Consider the following 18,195-nt stretch of genomic DNA (forward strand, 5'->3'; position numbering starts at 1 on the left):
GAGCACTGACTTATCAGTTGCAAACACTGGAAATGGGGGTGTGTGTTAATCCTCGGGGGGGGGGGGGGAAGCCAATTCACCGAGAAATGCCAGCGTATAACAAATTACACTATTTTTAGCCTGTGACATAAAAAGTGTGTTGTGGGCTTCAGACGGGGCACCCAAATCTAATTCAGTACCCTGGTGTGGGTCCAGCAGCGTTAGCAGGCAAGCCTGTCACATGACCAGGAGCACTGGGGCAGGGAAGTGTTGACGGTTGCCATAGATATCCTAGTGGATGGTGGGCTCCCCAGCTTGTACATGACGAAACAGCCAAGACTGTCCTAAGGTGGGTTCGAGACCGACTGAGTGGAACACTGTGAGGGGCCCTTCTTGTTTGCCAGTCTGTGGCCAGACACAGGGCTGACCCTCAGCTGTAGGATCCCCTCGCCTGAGACGAGAGTGAACCCCGATAATCCAAGACCCTTGATGAGATTCCAGCTGTGACCCTCTTCTGGCTGAGCCTAAAACCAGCTTCTCCTGGCCCAGCACTAGAGTTGTTGCTGCTGGGGGCTGCTTCCCTTTGGCTGAGCCAATGGGACCAACGGGGAGCTGGTCTCAGCTGGGAATCATCCATATAGTCCTAAGCCTTCCCCTTCCCACAGCCTCCTGGCTGGTAACAGGCAGGCTTCAGCCACTGCTCTCAGACATTCTACCCAAGCCAGCTTGCAGATGATCCCATGGCCATAAACAAAAGCCAAGGCAATAAACAGGCGGCCTGTGAACCATTTTTGATTAATATTTAACTTGAAAGCTCCTCAGGACAGGGGCTGCTCCTCCTCTATCTTCAGCCCGGCAAGGAGCAGGATACCCGCGTGATGTCATTCATCATTACCACTCATAGTTAGCCGTGTGGAATGCACCATCTCCCCTCGGGGCAGTGCTTTCGGCACTTGTACCCTGGCGTGTGCTGGGAGCATGTACTGCGCTTACAAAGCGAGTAACTAGATCCCGCTGATGACTAGGGGACTGCAGAGCCGAGCTGGGTGGGAGTGCCCGGCCAGTTCACTGCATGCTGCTGGGTTTAGATTTACTCCTTTGATTTCATCCTGCATACAGATACGAGCACAAACACAGTAGTAACTTGTCAACACCGATCTCACCTATGTACTTGCATGTGTGTGTGTCCACATGTATGTAAACAGACACAGACAGGTGCATGCAATTCAATCCAAAGGGACATGCCACAACTAGTCAATAGGGAGTATAAGCCTCTCTAAAATAATGACAACCCGCCTGACGCAGACCTGCAAAGCAACACTAACTGGAGACAAAGGGGTTTGAATGTTCCAGCTGAGTTCCTGTACTTCTATGTGCAGTTGTTTCAACCGTCCTTTCATGTACACAGCTGTGCCCAGAAGGGGCTTGTTTCTGTCTAGCCGCTTCCCGGGTAGCTTACAGCAGGGTTTTGTTTTTTCCTCTCGGCCAGATTCCTTGCCGTTTTGCACAGAATGCCTTTGAACGTATGGCAAAGAAGAGGCTGTTGGGAGTTTTGGAGTTTCACATTCCTCCGCGAGCCGTGCCTGGGCTCGCATGCAAAAGCCATCGCCTCCCCTCCGCTCCAACTATTTTAATCATTTCAAAAAGGGTGGGTCATCAGGCATTTGGCAGTGGCTCTTTTTATATAGCTAAGGTGGAGTCAGCCAATGGCCTGCAAGCCTGGAAAATTTTGCAGGGCAGTTTCCCTGGACAGCTTTGCAGAGCTGTGCCATTTGAATTCAAGCACACACACACACACACAGCCACGCACTGTGCTCTCCATTTCTGGCTTGCCTCCCAGCACAGAGAGTTGAGCTAGAGCTTGGGTTCACTTTTTTCTTCTCACTCTCCTCCCGGCAGCGACAGCTTCTCCAGGCTCTGCTAGTCGGGACTCCCAAGCAAGCATGGCAGACACCCCTTTGCAAATCATTGAGCAGCCCGCTCCTTCCGAGACCTCCGAGGAGCAAGCGGCCGAGGAGCCGATTAAATCAGATCAGATCAATGGCGTGATGGTGCTAACCCTTCTGGACAAGATCATCGGGGCGGTGGATCAGATCCAGCTGACCCAGACGCAGCTGGAGGAGAGGCAACAAGAGATGGATAGCGCAGTGGCCAGCATCCAGGGGGAACTGACCAAGCTCACCAAAGCACACACCACCACCAGCAACACCGTGAACAAGATGCTGGAGAAAGTACGCAAGGTGAGCGTCAATGTGAAAACCGTCCGGCAGAACCTGGAGAAGCAGGCCGGGCAGATCAAGAAGCTGGAGGTCAACGAGGCGGAGCTGCTGAAGCGAAGGAACTTCAAAGTCATGATCTACCAGGTAAGGAGACGTCCTGCAGCTCCTCAGGCACCGTCCGTGTGCATTTTCAGTGCTAACTGTACCACCACGATGGGTTAGACGGATGGCGCATTGCCTCACATGGCTCCTCTACACTCATCTACCATCCAGTGTCTAAGTGTGCCATAAATAGGGCATTCCAAATCTAACAGCACTGGCTTCTTCATAAGGCAGCAGGTTTAACGTAATTATTTATTGTACTTAAAAAAAATGAGTACAGGAAATTTCATAAAGATGGTGAGACTGACCCCAAGCACCCCACTGCAAAAGACCAGCAGAATTTGGTTACTTAGCAGAGACTGCAGTTTAACTAAATGAGGAACTGGAGAGGGGTATTTGAAATCGGTCATTTCAGACAGAGGATTTACTATGAGGGATGAAGTCCTTAGCGCGACAAGAAGCAGTGATGTTAGTTCAGGTTTATAATATGCATCCTACAGCAATAACATGGAACAATAACTCCAGAGACATGTTTAACCTCACTCTTACAGGGGACATTAAACAGAAAACACGGTCCGTTCCATTGAATTCATTAGCACCTCCTTTCCCCGGGATCTGCCTTTACCACATTGCTTGTAAAATTAAATATGATCCAGTGTATGTTACCGATTCCTTCACCTATAACCTGCAGGGCCTGGGCATTCCAGTCGCTCAGAGTCAGGGACAGGCTGCTTCTCTCTGCCGGAGGCTCAGCACCCCCACTAAGAGCTGGACTTGCCTTTAATCTTTTAATACCAACAGGCAAACAAGCAAAACAAATGCAGCCACAGGCTTCCGCCTCCCCTTCCGCTGCCTGTCTGGGTTTAGCTTCACTTTGCAGGGGAAAGCTGGAGGAAAACCGACTGGGCCAGTTAATGAGATACGGCTAGTCCGAAGCATCTGGGTTAATCACAGACTGTGTGGGGGATACACAGAGAAACATCCAGTGCAGCTCACAGGGAAAAGGGGGAAGAAAAACCCCACCAAATCCACAGCACTTCTTACTAGCGTAGTGTGAAAGGCGATCTAGTCAGGCCAGGCTGAGGAATCTAGCAAGTAGCGGGACCAATATAGGTCTCTGATTCACAGCTTAAGCATTTCGAGTTCTGTCATGGAGGCTGAAACACTCACGTATATTAGGAGCCTGTCAGCCACCTAACCAGATTTATAAATACATTTATCGGCAGCTCTGGGCACTGGGCCTGCACAGAGGACTAGAGCCAGCTGTGGAAAATGGTGACACAACCCCTGGGAAGGGAAGGGAGCGAAAGGGGAGGCTCGGGGAGAACACCCCCAGCAGGTATTTCGAAGTGGTAGGGAAATGGCCAGGTCCTGATTCCTGCTGGACTGGCACTGTGAGAACCTGCTCTTTATTGTGTGCTGTTGGTCGTGAGCATTGGAGATTCCTCATGCAAAATAAACAAGTCGTTGGTCTCCCCTTTCCTGGGGACAAAGCTTTCATCGGGACCCAATCCTGCTTCCACTGCAGGCAAAACTCACCTTGATTTCAATGGGTGCAGGCTCGGCCCCTGAGTTAGAATCAGCGGAGAGAGGCCCTGAGGTGAGACTTTCTGTGGCTCAAAGTTGTTCTCTAGAAAAAGGGCCGAATGTTTTGAAATCCAGACTGAATTAGCCAGTGTGGATTTCAGCATGAGACCCCTGAGCGTTAGAGCCCAAGGGAGACGCTCAAGGAAAATACAGCTGTGCATGGACTTAGGAAAACGCACGGCCTTTCATCACACTGCAGAGTTTGCACAACTCTCCCTCCTTGCCCAGAGGAAGCCGCAAGAGTAAGAGAGTGAAGGAGGTTTGGGGGCAAGGGGGCTGCCTTGTGCCCCAACACCACTGCGCGAATGAAGCTCCTTTGTGGAGGAGAAGCCGTGCGCAGTGTCCTGAGCGAAATCCATGAGAGACCCTGACTTGCAGTGGCTGAGAGCTAGGATGGGATGGGCAGCAATGATAATTCTGTATTAGCACAACAAAGACACCCCTCTCTATTACTCCATGCTGTGTTAGGTGATCCTGTACAATGAGCATTGTGACTGCTACTAACAGACCACAGGGAACTCCCTGGAAGACCTGGGTGTATTTTTCCAGTCCACTTTCCCCTGCATACAATGGAAAAACAGCTCTGCAGTCAAGAGAGAAATTTTCACAGTGGTGTCAGCCCTTACTGTCTTTCTGGCTGCTTCGGCTGTCCCGTGGGGCTAGCTTTGAGCCATTCACAAGGCAAAAACGATCATTTGTTGACACAGGAACTGATTGGTTATTAAGGAGTGTCATTAGTCTGTGCTCTGCCCTGCACTAATCATGTATCATTTATCATCCACTGGGCAGTAACCGGGGCTGGATGGTTCTGAAGCTGTGGTTAACGGGCAGTGCTAACAACATATGCCCCAGGAATGTGGGGAGAGACGATCTTGGGCTGGTTTTGACTGGGCAGGTTTCTGGTTTAGGAGGTTGTGCTGCGGTGTAATTACCCATGTATGGGGCTGAGGGTCTTCAGCAGTAACGACCACAGGCTGCTTGCATGAAGGAGACTGAAAATATCAGGCTGCAGGGTCCAATCCTGTTTACTCCTTTGAGTAGCCCTATCAAAGTCAGTGGTTCTACTCCTTTGAGTAAAGGGAGTGGGATTTGGCCCAGGGTGTGTGTGAGGCATGCCAGGATTAGCACTTTTAATACATTAATAAAAGGATGAACAATCATCTCGATAGCTAAGATCCAGAGGCATTTATAACAAATCATGGAGCAGATTCCACCCCTTTGCGTGGGCTGAGACATGCTGTTCTTGTCAGGAGCCCTGTGGATTCCAATGGGTTTACTCATGGACTGGGCACTTCTTCGGCTATTTAGTAACAATTATTGTGTATTATTTGCTAAGCGCCAACCATGTGTAAGACACAAACACCCTAATAATAATCCCTGTCCCGGGGAGTTTACAAGGGGGAACCTCTCTCCCAAGCCTGGCTGTAGAAAACCAGTAGTGAACAGTTATCAAACAGTCCCCTAGTTCTCATGCTCAGCGCTTTCCAGAGTGAACACTCAATGGAGGGTTAGTCTAGACGCTGCCTTGACTAGTTTTGTGCTTCTCGTGTCTATGAACAATTCCATTATCAACCTTTAACTGCATTTGTGCTTTAAGAAACTGTGATGAACTTTCCTGCTCCCTTGTGGCTTCAGTAGCCAAGGGAAAGATTTCAGAGTTCGTTTTATTATGGGGGACAAATGTGCCTAACAAACCTGCAGGATTAGCCGAGAGGAGGAATGGCCTCTTTCCCGGGGGATTGCCAAGCAGGGAAGGGGCTGCTCCCCAGGTGCATTTAGTATGGAAGGATGCTGTGCCTCAGAGAGCCCAAAGGACGAAGACGAGAAGTCAGTTTGAATAGGCGAAGGATGCCTGGTTGGCTCTTCCAGTGCATCCCGAGAAGTTATGCACAGAATGACACTCAGGGTGCAAGCGAGATCCCTGGGACTGCTTGTGGGGGGAAGTCAGGCTAAACGCAAGCACCCTGCATCGGTATTTTACTTATCCTAGGAGCACAGAGAAAATCAAAGTGGGTTCCTCTGTGTTTGGCAGCTGAATTTTGGTCTGGAGAGTTGAGCATAAAGCACATCGGTCTTGTCCGCCCCAGAACTAGGGAGAGAACGGGCAGTACTAATAAGCAGCCACGCCCAGGGAGGATGTGTACAGTGACTTTGATGGGAGCTGGATCAGGCCCCAAGAGCAATGTGGAAAGAAGCCAGCCCCGAATGAAGCCGCCTTGGAGAAGACGTGATTCTTGGCCAAAGCGCTGTGGCCAGAGCTGTGACCGCCGTGTCACAGAGGGGAACATTCATGCCCAAGAAGCTGGATGGCAGAGGGCTGGGCCCTTATTTGCCACTCGTTAGTGCATCCAGTTAGAAAAGCCACTGCCTGGGTAACTCCCCTGGCACGGGACAGCTGGAGAACCGCGAGTAGCTACGGTTCCACTAACGCGCCTTGTTCCTCCAAACATTTACAAGCCAATTCATCCTTCAAAATGCCACGGACCTGCTTTTTGTAGGGTCAGGATTTGAAAAGCGCGGCCCCCCCGGCACCCAACTCTGCCCACCACTGTGCTGCCTGGCCCATGCTGCACGGTGCCCCCTTTGTCCGCCTTAGGTGGCTCGGGGCAGGGGGAAGCAGGCACCCAGCGCTGACAGGTGCAGACCCAGCCCCCCCCCCATTCTGGCCTCACGGGCGTGGTGGGGGCCATTTTTCAAAGCTTTCGGCAGTGCCGGGGAGGCCCCTGGCCCTTTCCTTTGTGTGCAGGGTCTTGTCTGTTCTACTGGGGAGGGCAATTGTCTGGGAGGCCCCCCCAGAACGTCGTCTGCCTTGCCGATGAATCAGAGCAGCCGCTCCAGGCCCACCAAGAGGCTGAGCAGCACCGAAAAAGGCCAGGTGGCCACGGGCTGGAAAACGGATCCCAGCTCCACAATGTGTAGGGCAGGTGGGGCTGGGCGAGGAGTATAAATAGCACAGCGTGGCGGTGGTGCCTCCAGTGGGCCTTATAGGGCTCCGAGCTGCCAGACGCCTGCAGCAGGGAGAGGCGGACTCCCTGCGAACCCACGTGTCACTGTGGCGGGTCTGGAAGCCAGACCCAACGCGGCCATTGCGGGGTCCGTGCTCTGCAAAGGACTGTGATAAAGGAGCCTGAGTGGGGGGTGGGGGGAAGAGGAGAATACAACCACCACACCGGGGTGGGAAACGGAGCAGAGAGCGGGGCAGAGTGGGAGCCAACCCCCCAACGAGAGAACACGAAGTGCAGCCCCGGCGCTGGAGAAGGAGCACTCGTTCTGCCCGGCTGAGCTGCAAGGCCTTGTCCCCCTCCGCCGCAGAGCTGGGCTGCCCCGGGGCTCGGACTCAGGGGTTTAATGACAAGAAAAGACTTGGGAACGCCCAGGAGATTTCAAACTCAAAACCAGCTTGCAAGGGGCGCAAGCCCAGGGACTCCACAAAGTTTGCCCAGCTCCAAGCTTAGAGGGTGAAGAGCAGAGTCCTAGGGCGGGAGATTGGCAGGAGCACTAGGTGCTGCATTTATGCCTTTCTTACTAGGCTGCACACTGTGGCCAAGAAACTCAGTGTTTGCGACTGGGGACCCCGGCTGGAGCTAGGAGCATGGTGTATGTGGCATCAGCATTTCCCGGGACTCACTGGCGGGATGGTCCTTCCCCGCCCGCTGTTTTCGGTATTTCTTTTTATCACCGTACATAACAAAGCAATGACTCCTTGCTGCCCTGGATCCACTCACATGCAGCTCCTCGGCAGCCTGGGGGTTCTGCACACAGCCCCAGGGCAGTGTATTAGGGTTGCTCGTTGTCCCCAAAGTCCCAGGATTATCTCTGGTTCCAAGGCGTGTCCCGTGTCCCAGGAGACTGATTTCTGGGACTGTTAAGAGCCCTGGGTTTGCTGCCCAGCACCTTGCTGGGCTGTAACAGTGTTCAGCAATGAGAGGACACATCAGCATAACATGGTAATGCAGCTTCCCAGCACAAGGTGACTTCGCTGCAGGGGAAATACAAATTCCCTGTACAGCGCAGTCGAACGCCAGGCCTGACTGACTGCAGCGCTGCAGTGTTTGGTCGGACGCCCCACTTGACGTGAGTTCTCCTGCATCAAGAACATCTCAGCCCCAGAATGGGATTCCGTTTTGAGATACACCTTGGAATGGGATTTGGCATGAGAGATCCTGCTCCGGCCACGTACAGGGGCCTTGGAATAGGCAGGATGATTATTTAAGGTCTCGGTACAAATAAGATTCAGGCCTGTTCTACACTTAATGTTTAGGTCAATATAGCTACGGCGCCCAGGGCTGTGAAGACCCCACGCGCCTGCGTGCTGCAGCTATGCGAACCTCCTGGTGGGGCTGCAGCCAGCTGGGTGGGAACGATGCTGTTGACTTAACTACCCTGGCTGGTGTTCCTACAGCGAGGGAAAAGCCTTGCCATCCCTGTCGGCTGTGTCTGCACTGTGGGGTTGTGCCAGCAGAGCTCCGGTGCTGGAGCTCTGCCTCTGTCGTTTGCATGGCCTGGGGTCCTTACTCTCTCCACGGTGTCGTTACTCCTGCGGACTGCGCCAAGAGGAGGCTGCTACCTGTTCAGATAAGTGTCTAGCACAACGCTGACCTGGACGTCTCCCCCCCACAGCGTGCTCGCGTCCCCAGGAACGCCTGGCTCTTTCTGCAAAGGAAAAACAAGTTTCAAAGAAACCCTTTGATTCAGAGGCATTTACAGTCGTGCTGTGCACGTGCAGCTTGCCTCATGGCCCCTGGGGGTGACAGTGTCTCTGAAAAGGGCCTCGACATTGACTGGCATCAGGCCAGGCTGACCGGTTTGGATAAAATGAGAACCGGCCTAACGTTTGCTCAGTTTTCAGCCCAGAATCTAAGTGTGGCTGGCGATCCCAGAATAGTGGATCTCTGGTTTTAGTTTCATTTTCACATCCCTCGGTGCTCCCCAAGATTTGTGGAGGAGCAGAGCCAAGCCATGGAAATACCCCGGCCGTTCTTTGCAGTGATTCAAAGTCCCAGGAGAAAAATCAATTCTGATTTTCCAGTCTGATTTCTAGACCAATGTGGTTTGGACAGATTGGAAAAGCATCTCAGCTTCAATCAACCCTCGGGCTTTCCCATTACTGAGATATATTATATATCTTCTGGTTGCGCAAGCATGTACATATTGTGCCTATATATTCACTGTTCTGTAGGTGTATTTGTATGTTGAATATCATATCAGACAGCCATGTACTAAGCACCAAAGGATTAGCAAGACAGGGGGTGCTACGCAGAATCAGACCCCGCCTTAAAAAAGTGTATTTCATTCCATAGCTGTCTGAATTCGTGAGGTCATGAACAGTTCCGTGTCGCGTTCTTTTCGATAAGACAGGGCTCATCCTTTGCCAACGTTATACCACTAGCTCTTAAATATGAGCTTGTCAGTAGGAGTCAGGAGAGGGGGTGAACTAGGGATTGCTTTTACCTAAAATTAGTCAGTAAAATGTTCCACGCTGCGCCGCTGGGGTGAGGCCCCAGTGTGATCGCTGAAATATGCAGTGGTCTCAAGAGGTTAATCTGGGCTAAGTGTTTTCTTTCCCTGGCCCACAGCTGCTGTTTGGATAAGAAAACCCCATTGGGACTGATAAGATCGGAGACCAGCCCTCCAGCACAGCTGCCAAGGAGGGGTGGGGAGGGCTGCTCTCCAGGAGGTTGTTTTCCGTGCACTGGTCTGATTTTACTTGTCCCACCCCATAGCTCACATGAACATGTGGTTTGAATGGATAAAATCCCCCCCCCCATCTGTCCTTTCCTTTCCCAGTGCCTGTGTCCCCAGCAGGAATTCAGGGAGCGATTCAGGGACCCAGCTGGTCACCCCCCGGCTGCTCCAAGTAGAGATACAAACAGTCCATGCAGACGGGGGAAGACAAGCAGGCAAATTAACCCACTGCAGTGGGGAGCCCACGCAGGATAGTGCGAGACCCTGGGTGACGCTGAACAGCTTGGCCAGAGGAAGGGGGCTCACAGCTGAGACCAGCTCAGAGGACTTGCTCATTACTATGCAATTCAGCTGGGCGTCCCCCTCCTCTAGCCAAGCCGCTCAGGGCCACCGTGATGTTGTGGCCTGTGCTCAGTCCTCTCCATCTAATCTCTAAGCTCACCCACCTGCCTCCCTTTTCAGAGCACTAGCACTGCTCTGCGAAGCCCAGCTAGCGTCTGGTCCACTCCCACGCTGCTAAACCCGGCTGCAAGTTTGGCTGAGTCCTGGTCTCCACTTGACCCCAGGACTGTGCTGTTTCCAGTGTGTCCATGGTCACACACTGTCCCAGTAGGGTGACCAGAGAGCAGGAGTGAAAAATTGGGACGGGGTAGAGAGACCAGATGAGAGGAAGAAAATATTGGGACACATGGGGGGGGCGCCGGCAGGGGGTGGGGGGGAACCGAGTGTCACGAAATTGTGTCCTGACCAAACATCGGCCGGGACACGGGACAAACACCTAAATATCGGGACGTCTGGTCACCCTAGGACGGGGTGTGGGGGTAATAATCACCTAAAAATCAGGACTGACCCTATAAAATCGGGCCATCTGGTCACCCTAATCCAAGACACTCCTCACTCCAGGGTTTTGCAGAGAAGGACCATGTGGGCCCCTAGTGGCTACATTCATGCATCAACACGCGGGGTTTTCACCCGGCAAAATCCCAGTAAGTGCCTGATGCAGTGACAAGCCTGGTTTGTGACAATGGGGGGACCAGAGCAATCCCAGGGGAACCGGGGCAGGTCCCGAGAACCCTCAGGCCCAGCATACTCCCAAGGACAAGCCGTTAGCTCAGGGTTTTCACACTATCTTTAAGAACAATAATGAGGAGTATTAAATGCAAAATCGTGGTTAAAACGCCACACAAGCTGAACTGTGCAGACTGAAATCCAGGAACCAAAAGCTAGCACTGCTCTGTTCTGCGCCTCTGGCTTCTCCGCTGTAGTACAGGATCTCGGTCAGCAGGATGCTGCAGAGTCACTAAATGAGTTCTGCTTCCACTCTGACCCTCCTGCCTTTGGCCAGAGAATGGTTGAAGTTAGTGATGGAAAAAGCACCATTAGGTCACGTCTGGCCCATCCCTTGGGAGCCAGGACAGGCTGTTCACTCAGACTATTTTCGGTTTCACTCAGAGCCTCAGGGATGCAGTTCCACAGCAGCGCAGAGAATTCAGCTGCATGATTCCCACCATGCTGCCAGCCCCCACGCACAAGGAGCCCGGACCACTCCCTGCGCGGCCGTTCACTAGCTGAGTCTCAAGCTGGTCACCCACAGCAGAGCGCGGCCCCGGAACAAGTCCAAGGAGATTATTTAGTGCCCAAGACATTTCCTTGGTGCACGCGGTCAGTTCTCCCACCCAAGCGTGGCTCTCTCTGGCGCAGGCTGGGACCCAGTGCACCGATGTTTCCCGGCTCAGCTCTGATTTATGAGCTGCCAGTGCCAGGGCAGTTTGTTTTGCTGAAGTGTTTTTGTATTATACGGACATGCTGAGCCGCGCAGCAACAAACTCCCCCCGTGCAAAGAGGGAAACAAAAGGCCCCGAATAAAAAGAAATGTGAGATCGCTGCTGAATGGCTGGTGAACTTCAGGCCGAAGGGTTGAGCCACTTTCATCTCCTCCTTCTGGATCTCTCAGGCATCCCTCATGTGCCAACCCATAGCATCTAAGCAGCAAATGGCTGCCCTGCACCACGTGGGTGTAACTGAGGCAGAATCTGGCCCCGGCGACTCGCCAGGCCAGGCAGCCGGCCGGTTTGTTCTCGATTCCAGGGCTTCCCCGTCCAGTACACGGAGCCTGAGTCCGCTGGTGTTAATGGGGGTTTGAAGTGGATTGAAAGGAAATTCTAGAGCAAGATCACGGGCCAAACTCATGCCCCAGGTTTCAGTTTGGCCCCATTGTCTTTATTTAAATAAGGAACAAACCGGTATCAATATGAGCCGGGCCAAGCCAGAGCATCCAGCAGCCCTGGATGCGCTCAGCATGCTGAATCCTGCTCAGCTGCACAGCACCTGGCTATTGTCTTCTTGACTAGACAGTAAATTCCACAGGTTACAAAGATTCCGGAGCCCCCACCCGGCTGCGTTCTAGGATGAAGCCCAGAGCCAGAGGGGAGAGACGGTGATTGGAGAAAGACAATCCAGCTAAACATTTAGAATAAAATGCCCCCGGATGTTTAGTCTGCACCTTCCGGAGGCTGCTGCTAATGTCAGTTAATGCCAGGCACTGATCTCCCTGAACAGCATCTGCAGCGCAATCTCAGCTGTTCAGAAATAGCCCTGGGGGTTATTAATCAGCCATGGCAGGGTAGCCGGGAGGGCAGCCCGGAGAGCTACACAAACAGGCTGATAATGGCATTCAACATTCTTCTGCCAGAGGAAAAAAAGTGATTTCCCCCCTTGCAATCAGTTTACTTTTCCGTTTCCTAGGGACCTGCCTTTCATCGGATTCATTTCTGGGCAAAGGCAGCCTTCCAAACATGGCCCCACGGTTTATATTCACTCGCCCGCCAGCCCCACCCTTTGCTGGGTTCCTGTGCTCTTCTTCATCAGGTCCGAACTGGCGGCACCAGTACCTTTCACAGGGGTTTAAAGCACCGATCTCCTTGTTCCCATCAGCCTATGAAAGAGGGAAACAGCCTTTAAGGGCACAGTGCCCAGGACAGGGAGCAGCTAGACACGCTTGGGAGACTCCCAGTCTCAATGAGGTTGTACATTACGGGAAGTTATTTGAGGATGGAAGGAATTTTGCTGGACGTGGAAAGGTCACATGGGGTCCAACAAGCCCTTTAACATTGATCTGCATCTCCCTCCCTGCGTTTGCACTAGGGTCTTCAAGACCCTTTCTTCCATCTCCTGGAGACAGGACCAATAACCTCTTGCTACCATTTTTCACTATGTTCTACAAAGAGTTGCTGCTTCTCTTATTCTGAGCCTCCTCGTTTTAGCTGCTAACCCTGGAGGTGGAGACTTATACTGAACTTTCTGAAAATTTAGGCATGAAAACTGGTTTATGTGGCACTCATGAAGGGGTTAATTTGTAAAGCCGGCTGCTCAGAGGCCTGGCCTCGGGTATACTCAGTAGTGTTTGGCTGAGGGTGTTGTCTGGATCCTCCTGGGAGAGTCTATGGATGGAGGTCTGAAATGAGCCGCATATTCCTGATCCCTCTTGCTCAGGTAGTTGAGTTTAGCTCTCAATAAACGTAGCTATTATTAAGTATCAGAGGGGGAGCCGTGTTAGTCTGGATCTGTAAAAGCAGCAAAGAATCCTGTGGCACCTTATAGACTAACAGACGTTTTGCAGCATGAGCTTTCGTGGGTGAATACCCGCTTCGTTGGATGCAAGCCGACGAAGTGGGCATTCACCCACGAAAGCTCATGCTGCAAAACATCTGTTAGTCTATAAGGTGCCACAGGATTCTTTGTAGCTATTATTGTTCTGCGCACACTCCCTGAAACTCTTAAGAGACTTTGAGAGCCAATTACACTGATGTAAATTGGGAACAACTCCACGGAGTGAAGTGGTGTCACTGCCGATTTACATCAGTGAAAATGAGAGCTGAATCTGGCCCTATGACTAAATACAACACAAACATACGTTATTTCAGAGCAGGGACATTGTATCCTCCAAGCCTTGCAGGGAGTTAGAGAAGCTAGACTCCCGTCCTTCTGGTCTGTCTCTGTACTCGATATCTCCACTCACTAAACCATTCCGATAGCATCCCCCCGCCTGTTATCATGCTAACCCACTCTATATCTGGGCCATGTCCTTGTTTTCAGCAGTTAGTGGGGGAGAGGAAATTCTTCCACTCGGATTCCTTTCTGCTGGCCATTGAAATTCCTTTTCCTCATCTCAGCCTGAGAAGACCCTGAGTGTGCCCTCTGATCCTGCGCCCAAGAATCCGCCCTCTGACCTTGCACCTGGGAATCTGCCCTGGCCCCAACCAGCAGCGGACGTGAAGGGAGGCGGCAGATTTAGGGCATCAGAAGCATCACCTGAAGACTGTGTTGAGACTCTTCTCCTGAAACTCTAAAAGCTGCCATGGCAGTGCCAGGCGCCGCTGCTGCCCACTTCTTGGTGGCTGCACTCGGCAGTACAGCTAGTAAGGCAGAGATTTGGAGTTGGCGTAAATGCCTCAGTGGATTGAATAGTCTGTTTGCTGCATGATAATGGTGCTGTTGTTTCGGGGCAGTGCAAGAAACCGTGATCTCCTCTCCAGCCTGCAGGGAGATGCCTTGTTCCTCCTCGGAGACGGTTTTAACTGGGGGAGGGAAGGGTGGTCAGATGGCTAAAGCACAGGGGCACCAGGGGTCTATTCCTAGAGATCCATTGTGTGACCTCGGGCAAGTCACTTGCCTTCTCCATGCCCCAGTTTCTCCATCTGTAAAATGGGGATGCTGCTGCTGACGTCCCAGGAGGAGTTGTGAGGTTTAAGTCATGTCTGTACATAAAGTGGTGTGAGCGCCTCCAAGGGAGCATGGCGGAGGCTCATCTCAGACAGCATCACGGGAAGGAAGAAACACAAGTGGCTTGGTTAGAAAAGGCAGACCAAGTTCAGGTCAGCAGGTTACATTTCTGCCTCTGCGCTGTAGAGGGTGGTGCATCTGGCTTCTGTATGCCCTTGAGACGCCTAGCCACAGTCTCCTAGGAGATGCTGGCAACAAGCTGCCTTCCCCTGGCTAGAATGCAGCTAAATCCCAGCCCGCCTGCTTTGCAGAGGAATTTCTCTGCACTGGTCCAGCATCGCCAAAGTGCTCCAAGGAGCCTTGCCAGGCGGCGGGCCTGACTCTTGCCTCACCAGCATGAGATCGGAGCCAGGCCCCTCGGGATTGTGGTCTGGAGCCTACCTCCCTGACAGCAGCAGCCAGGTGCTTGTCCTGCATGTGCAGATCCTGCTAATGTCTGTGTGTAAACCTAGAGGTGTGGAGGGAGGTGCTGGGGAGTGGAGAGTTTGTCCCCTTGGCTCCAGCAGTGCTAAGTCCCGGAAACCCCCTGTGCAGCAGAGCAACCCTCAGAAGGTGCAGGGAGGTTCAGAACGAGGGTTCAGATTGGTCCTTATTTTATCCAGCATGGCTCCCCGCAACCCTACAGCAGAGACCGTGCTACTGCAACCCCTGAGCTGCCCTGAACCTCACCGAGCATGTACCCAACAGGGAGCCCTCCGCAGCACCACCGGCGTGGCCCAGCGTTAGTGGCGTGGTGCTGCCACACAGGCATCAGAAAGAACAAGCTATGTACATGCAGCCCCTGTCATGCCAAGCACTCTACAGTGATGGACACAGAGCACGGCTGAAATGCAGCCACCCCGGGGGAAGGTGACACCTGGAGATGGGGGGGGCTTTCGCCAAGGACCTGGGGGGAAACCCGCAGGATCTTTACTAGCCAGCCCAAGCCTGGGTGAAGAAGCCCCACACTGTGCACTGCCTGGGGCTCGCTGAATGTTACCCAGAAGCCTGAGGGGCGAGTCCGCCCTGCCAGGCTTGGCGAGAGCCGTCCCCTCTGTTTGCACTTACACTGAGCTCGTGGTGACACGTGCTTTTAAACCAGAGCCACAAGAGCTGGATCACTAGCCCTGGCTTGTTACACTCGGCGTCCCAGCCGAACTAGAGAGAGCAGCATTGCCGCTGTCACTGCACTGTCCTTGGCGGTGATTAAATCACCTGGTGCAGACCAGGCAAGGATCCCGAGTCCCTGGGTCAGGGCAGGAGGATGGTCCCTGGCCCATGGACACAGCTATCACCTCACAGGCTGAGTTCCACCCTTAGACGCTGAACTAGATAGACCCACGGTCCATGCCACAGAGCAAGGAGCGCAGCAGAGCACTTCCAGTTAACGAGGAGCCAGGAAGGTTGTTAATTACACGCTCCCCGCCACCTTGTGCACAGCAGGCCCGCCAACGGGGGACGGGGGGCAAAGGGGGCAATTGCTTCCTGCCCGGCCTCGCTCTGCACTGCTCCCAGAAGCGGCCAGCACGCCCCTGCAGCCCCAGGGGTGTGTGTGTCTCCGTGCGCTGCCCCCGCCCTGAGTGCCGACTCCGCAGCTCCCATTGGCTGGGAACTGCAGCCAATGGGAGCTGCGGGGGTGGTGCCTGCGGGCAGTGGTACACGGAGACCCCATAGGTCCCCTGCCTAGGAACTGCAGCTAGAGGGGTGTGCAGGTCGCTTTCTGGAGCCACCTGAGCTAAGTGCTGACCCCCTGCCCCCCAACCCCTCGCCCCAGCCCAGAGTCCACATCCAGCACCCAAACTCCCTCCCAGAACCCACACCTCTCACCTCCTCCCAGAACCCATACCCCCGCCTGCCCCCCAACCCCTCTCCCCAGCCTGGTGAAAGTGCGGAAGAGCGAGTGACGGAGGGAGGGGGGAATGGAGTGAGCAGGGGCGGGGTCTCAGGGAAGGGGCGGGGCAGGGGTTTGTGCAATTAGACCAGGGGTCAGCAACCTTTCAGAAGTGCTGTGCCGAGTCTTCATTTATTCGCTCTAATTTAAGGTTTCATGTGCCAGTCATAATTTTATTGTTTTTAGGTGTCTTTCTATAAGTCTATAATATATAACAAACTATTGTTGTATGTAAAGTAAATAAGGTTTTTTAAATGTTTAAGAAGCTTCATTTAAAATTAAATTAAAATGCAGAGACCCCTAGACCGGTGGCCAGGACCCGGCATTGTGAGTGCCACTGAAAATCAATTTGTGTGCCGCCTTCGGCACGCGTGCCATAGGTTGCCTACCCCTGGATTAGACAGTCGGCAGCCCTATCGGGGGGGCATGTGGAACTCGTGCCGGAACAGCGCACACAGCAGTGTAGCCGGCAGCTCGCTGGGCACCAGCCAGCGCGGGCGCAGCACCGCCCAAATGTTAGGCGGACGGCTTCTGCGTGGGCGCAGCTCGTGCGTGTGTGGGGGCCCATTGACTGTTCTGCCCTGGGCCCGGAATTGCTGTTGGTGGGCCTGGTGCACAGCCACATAATTCCTGATACGCTAAATGATTGTGCTAATGGGTTCGCCTCTTTGTGTCACAGTTCTTGGCACAAGGAATCCTGGGGGATTTCGTGAACCAAGCACGGAACAGGCCAGGAAGCTGAAACAGACACAAACTCAGTTAACTTGTTAACTGGGTGGCTACTGGGGAAAATATCTTAAATTCCCTGCAAAGGGCCCGAGGGACCATTGCCCTGATGCTCAAGGAATCGCCCACCCCAGTGCAACATGGGTATAAAATGCAGACAAATCAAAATGGCAGCGCTCCAGGCACTTTGCATTGCTTACAGGGTTCCACGAGGAGCAGGACATTGGTGAATTGGATCCAGATAGTTCAGCACTTGGGAGAATTGTCCCCGTGGCTTTCGAGATGGGTGAGAGAGGTGGAAAGGGGGGTTGGGTTACTATTATATTTCCTCTTCCTTTTGCCCTAGAAGTTTTAGGAACGTCAAGCTTGGTTTTTCAAAGACCCGAGCCTTGCATCTGGATCAGTGCAGCCAGGGCACTGCACGTGTGCGGATCTCCACTGGGCCCAGCTGCCTGGACCCAGGTCCAGGGTCAGGGGCCAAGGTTTGCTGGAAGACTCTTTGCAGGCCTTACCTTTGGAGTGGAGGTTTTCTATTTGAACAAGGGGAGCTGAATCTTTAACACAGACATTTGGTCTGCCAAGGGTCACAGGCGCTTTTCAGAGCAGCAGGGGCTGGGCAGGCCAGACCTGTATTTCTAATGTGAAGAGGGAAACCTTCGTAAGCCTTCTCCAGCATGGAGCAGGTAAAAAGCACAACCCCCATTTTCTCTATGCAGCTCACCTGAAATCCAGGAGTTTGCTCCTTCCCTGGTTGCTTATCAGGTTTCCTGCTCTTAGTCTGTGGAATAGCGGAATGCGTCTCACCCCAGCCTTAGACTTACGGTTACCGGAGGGACGTGGCGCTCTTGGGCCCTGGCAAAGCAAAGACGCCATCGTGTTGTTCTGGTGCAAGCTGGAGCTCCGGGTCTTTACTTAGAAATGCTCCCTTCTGCCCAGCTGTTTCTAATTCCTGCCTCAGCCTTTCCCTCGGCTGAGGCTTAGCTGAGCTGCACCTGGCGGGCAGAGGAGGGACTGGAATGAAAGGGAACGGGCGGCTGTAGGGGGGCCGCAGCCCCTGAGTGCTCAAAGCTCAAGCCACAGCAGTGGGCACGCAGCACCTGTCAGGATCGGGCCCTTGTTGGTAGTGGGGAGTTGGTCGTGTTCTGTGTCTTGCAATCGCATGTGAAACAAGCCCCTGCTTTCTCCCCCAGGCAGAGACTGGGGGTGTTGCAATGATGTAAAAGCAACTGCACCGACTGAACTGCA

At 53.2% G+C, this 18,195-nt stretch overlaps 1 protein-coding gene across 1 annotated transcript in view; it reads left to right on the forward strand.

Annotated features, from left to right (window-relative positions):
- Window positions 1–1,731: 1,731 nt before the first annotated feature.
- Window positions 1,732–18,195, forward strand: part of CAVIN1 (caveolae associated protein 1) — a 31,299-nt gene continuing 14,835 nt past the window's right edge. Inside the window, exon 1 of the mRNA XM_044999609.1 lies at window positions 1,732–2,342. Coding sequence (XP_044855544.1) covers window positions 1,923–2,342 — 420 coding nt within the window. The 5' untranslated portion in view covers window positions 1,732–1,922. The remainder of the gene's footprint in view (window positions 2,343–18,195) is intronic.

The sequence above is a fragment of the Mauremys mutica genome, chromosome 25, assembly GCF_020497125.1.
Source record: "Mauremys mutica isolate MM-2020 ecotype Southern chromosome 25, ASM2049712v1, whole genome shotgun sequence".
In the NCBI taxonomy this organism is placed as follows: Eukaryota; Metazoa; Chordata; order Testudines; family Geoemydidae; genus Mauremys; species Mauremys mutica.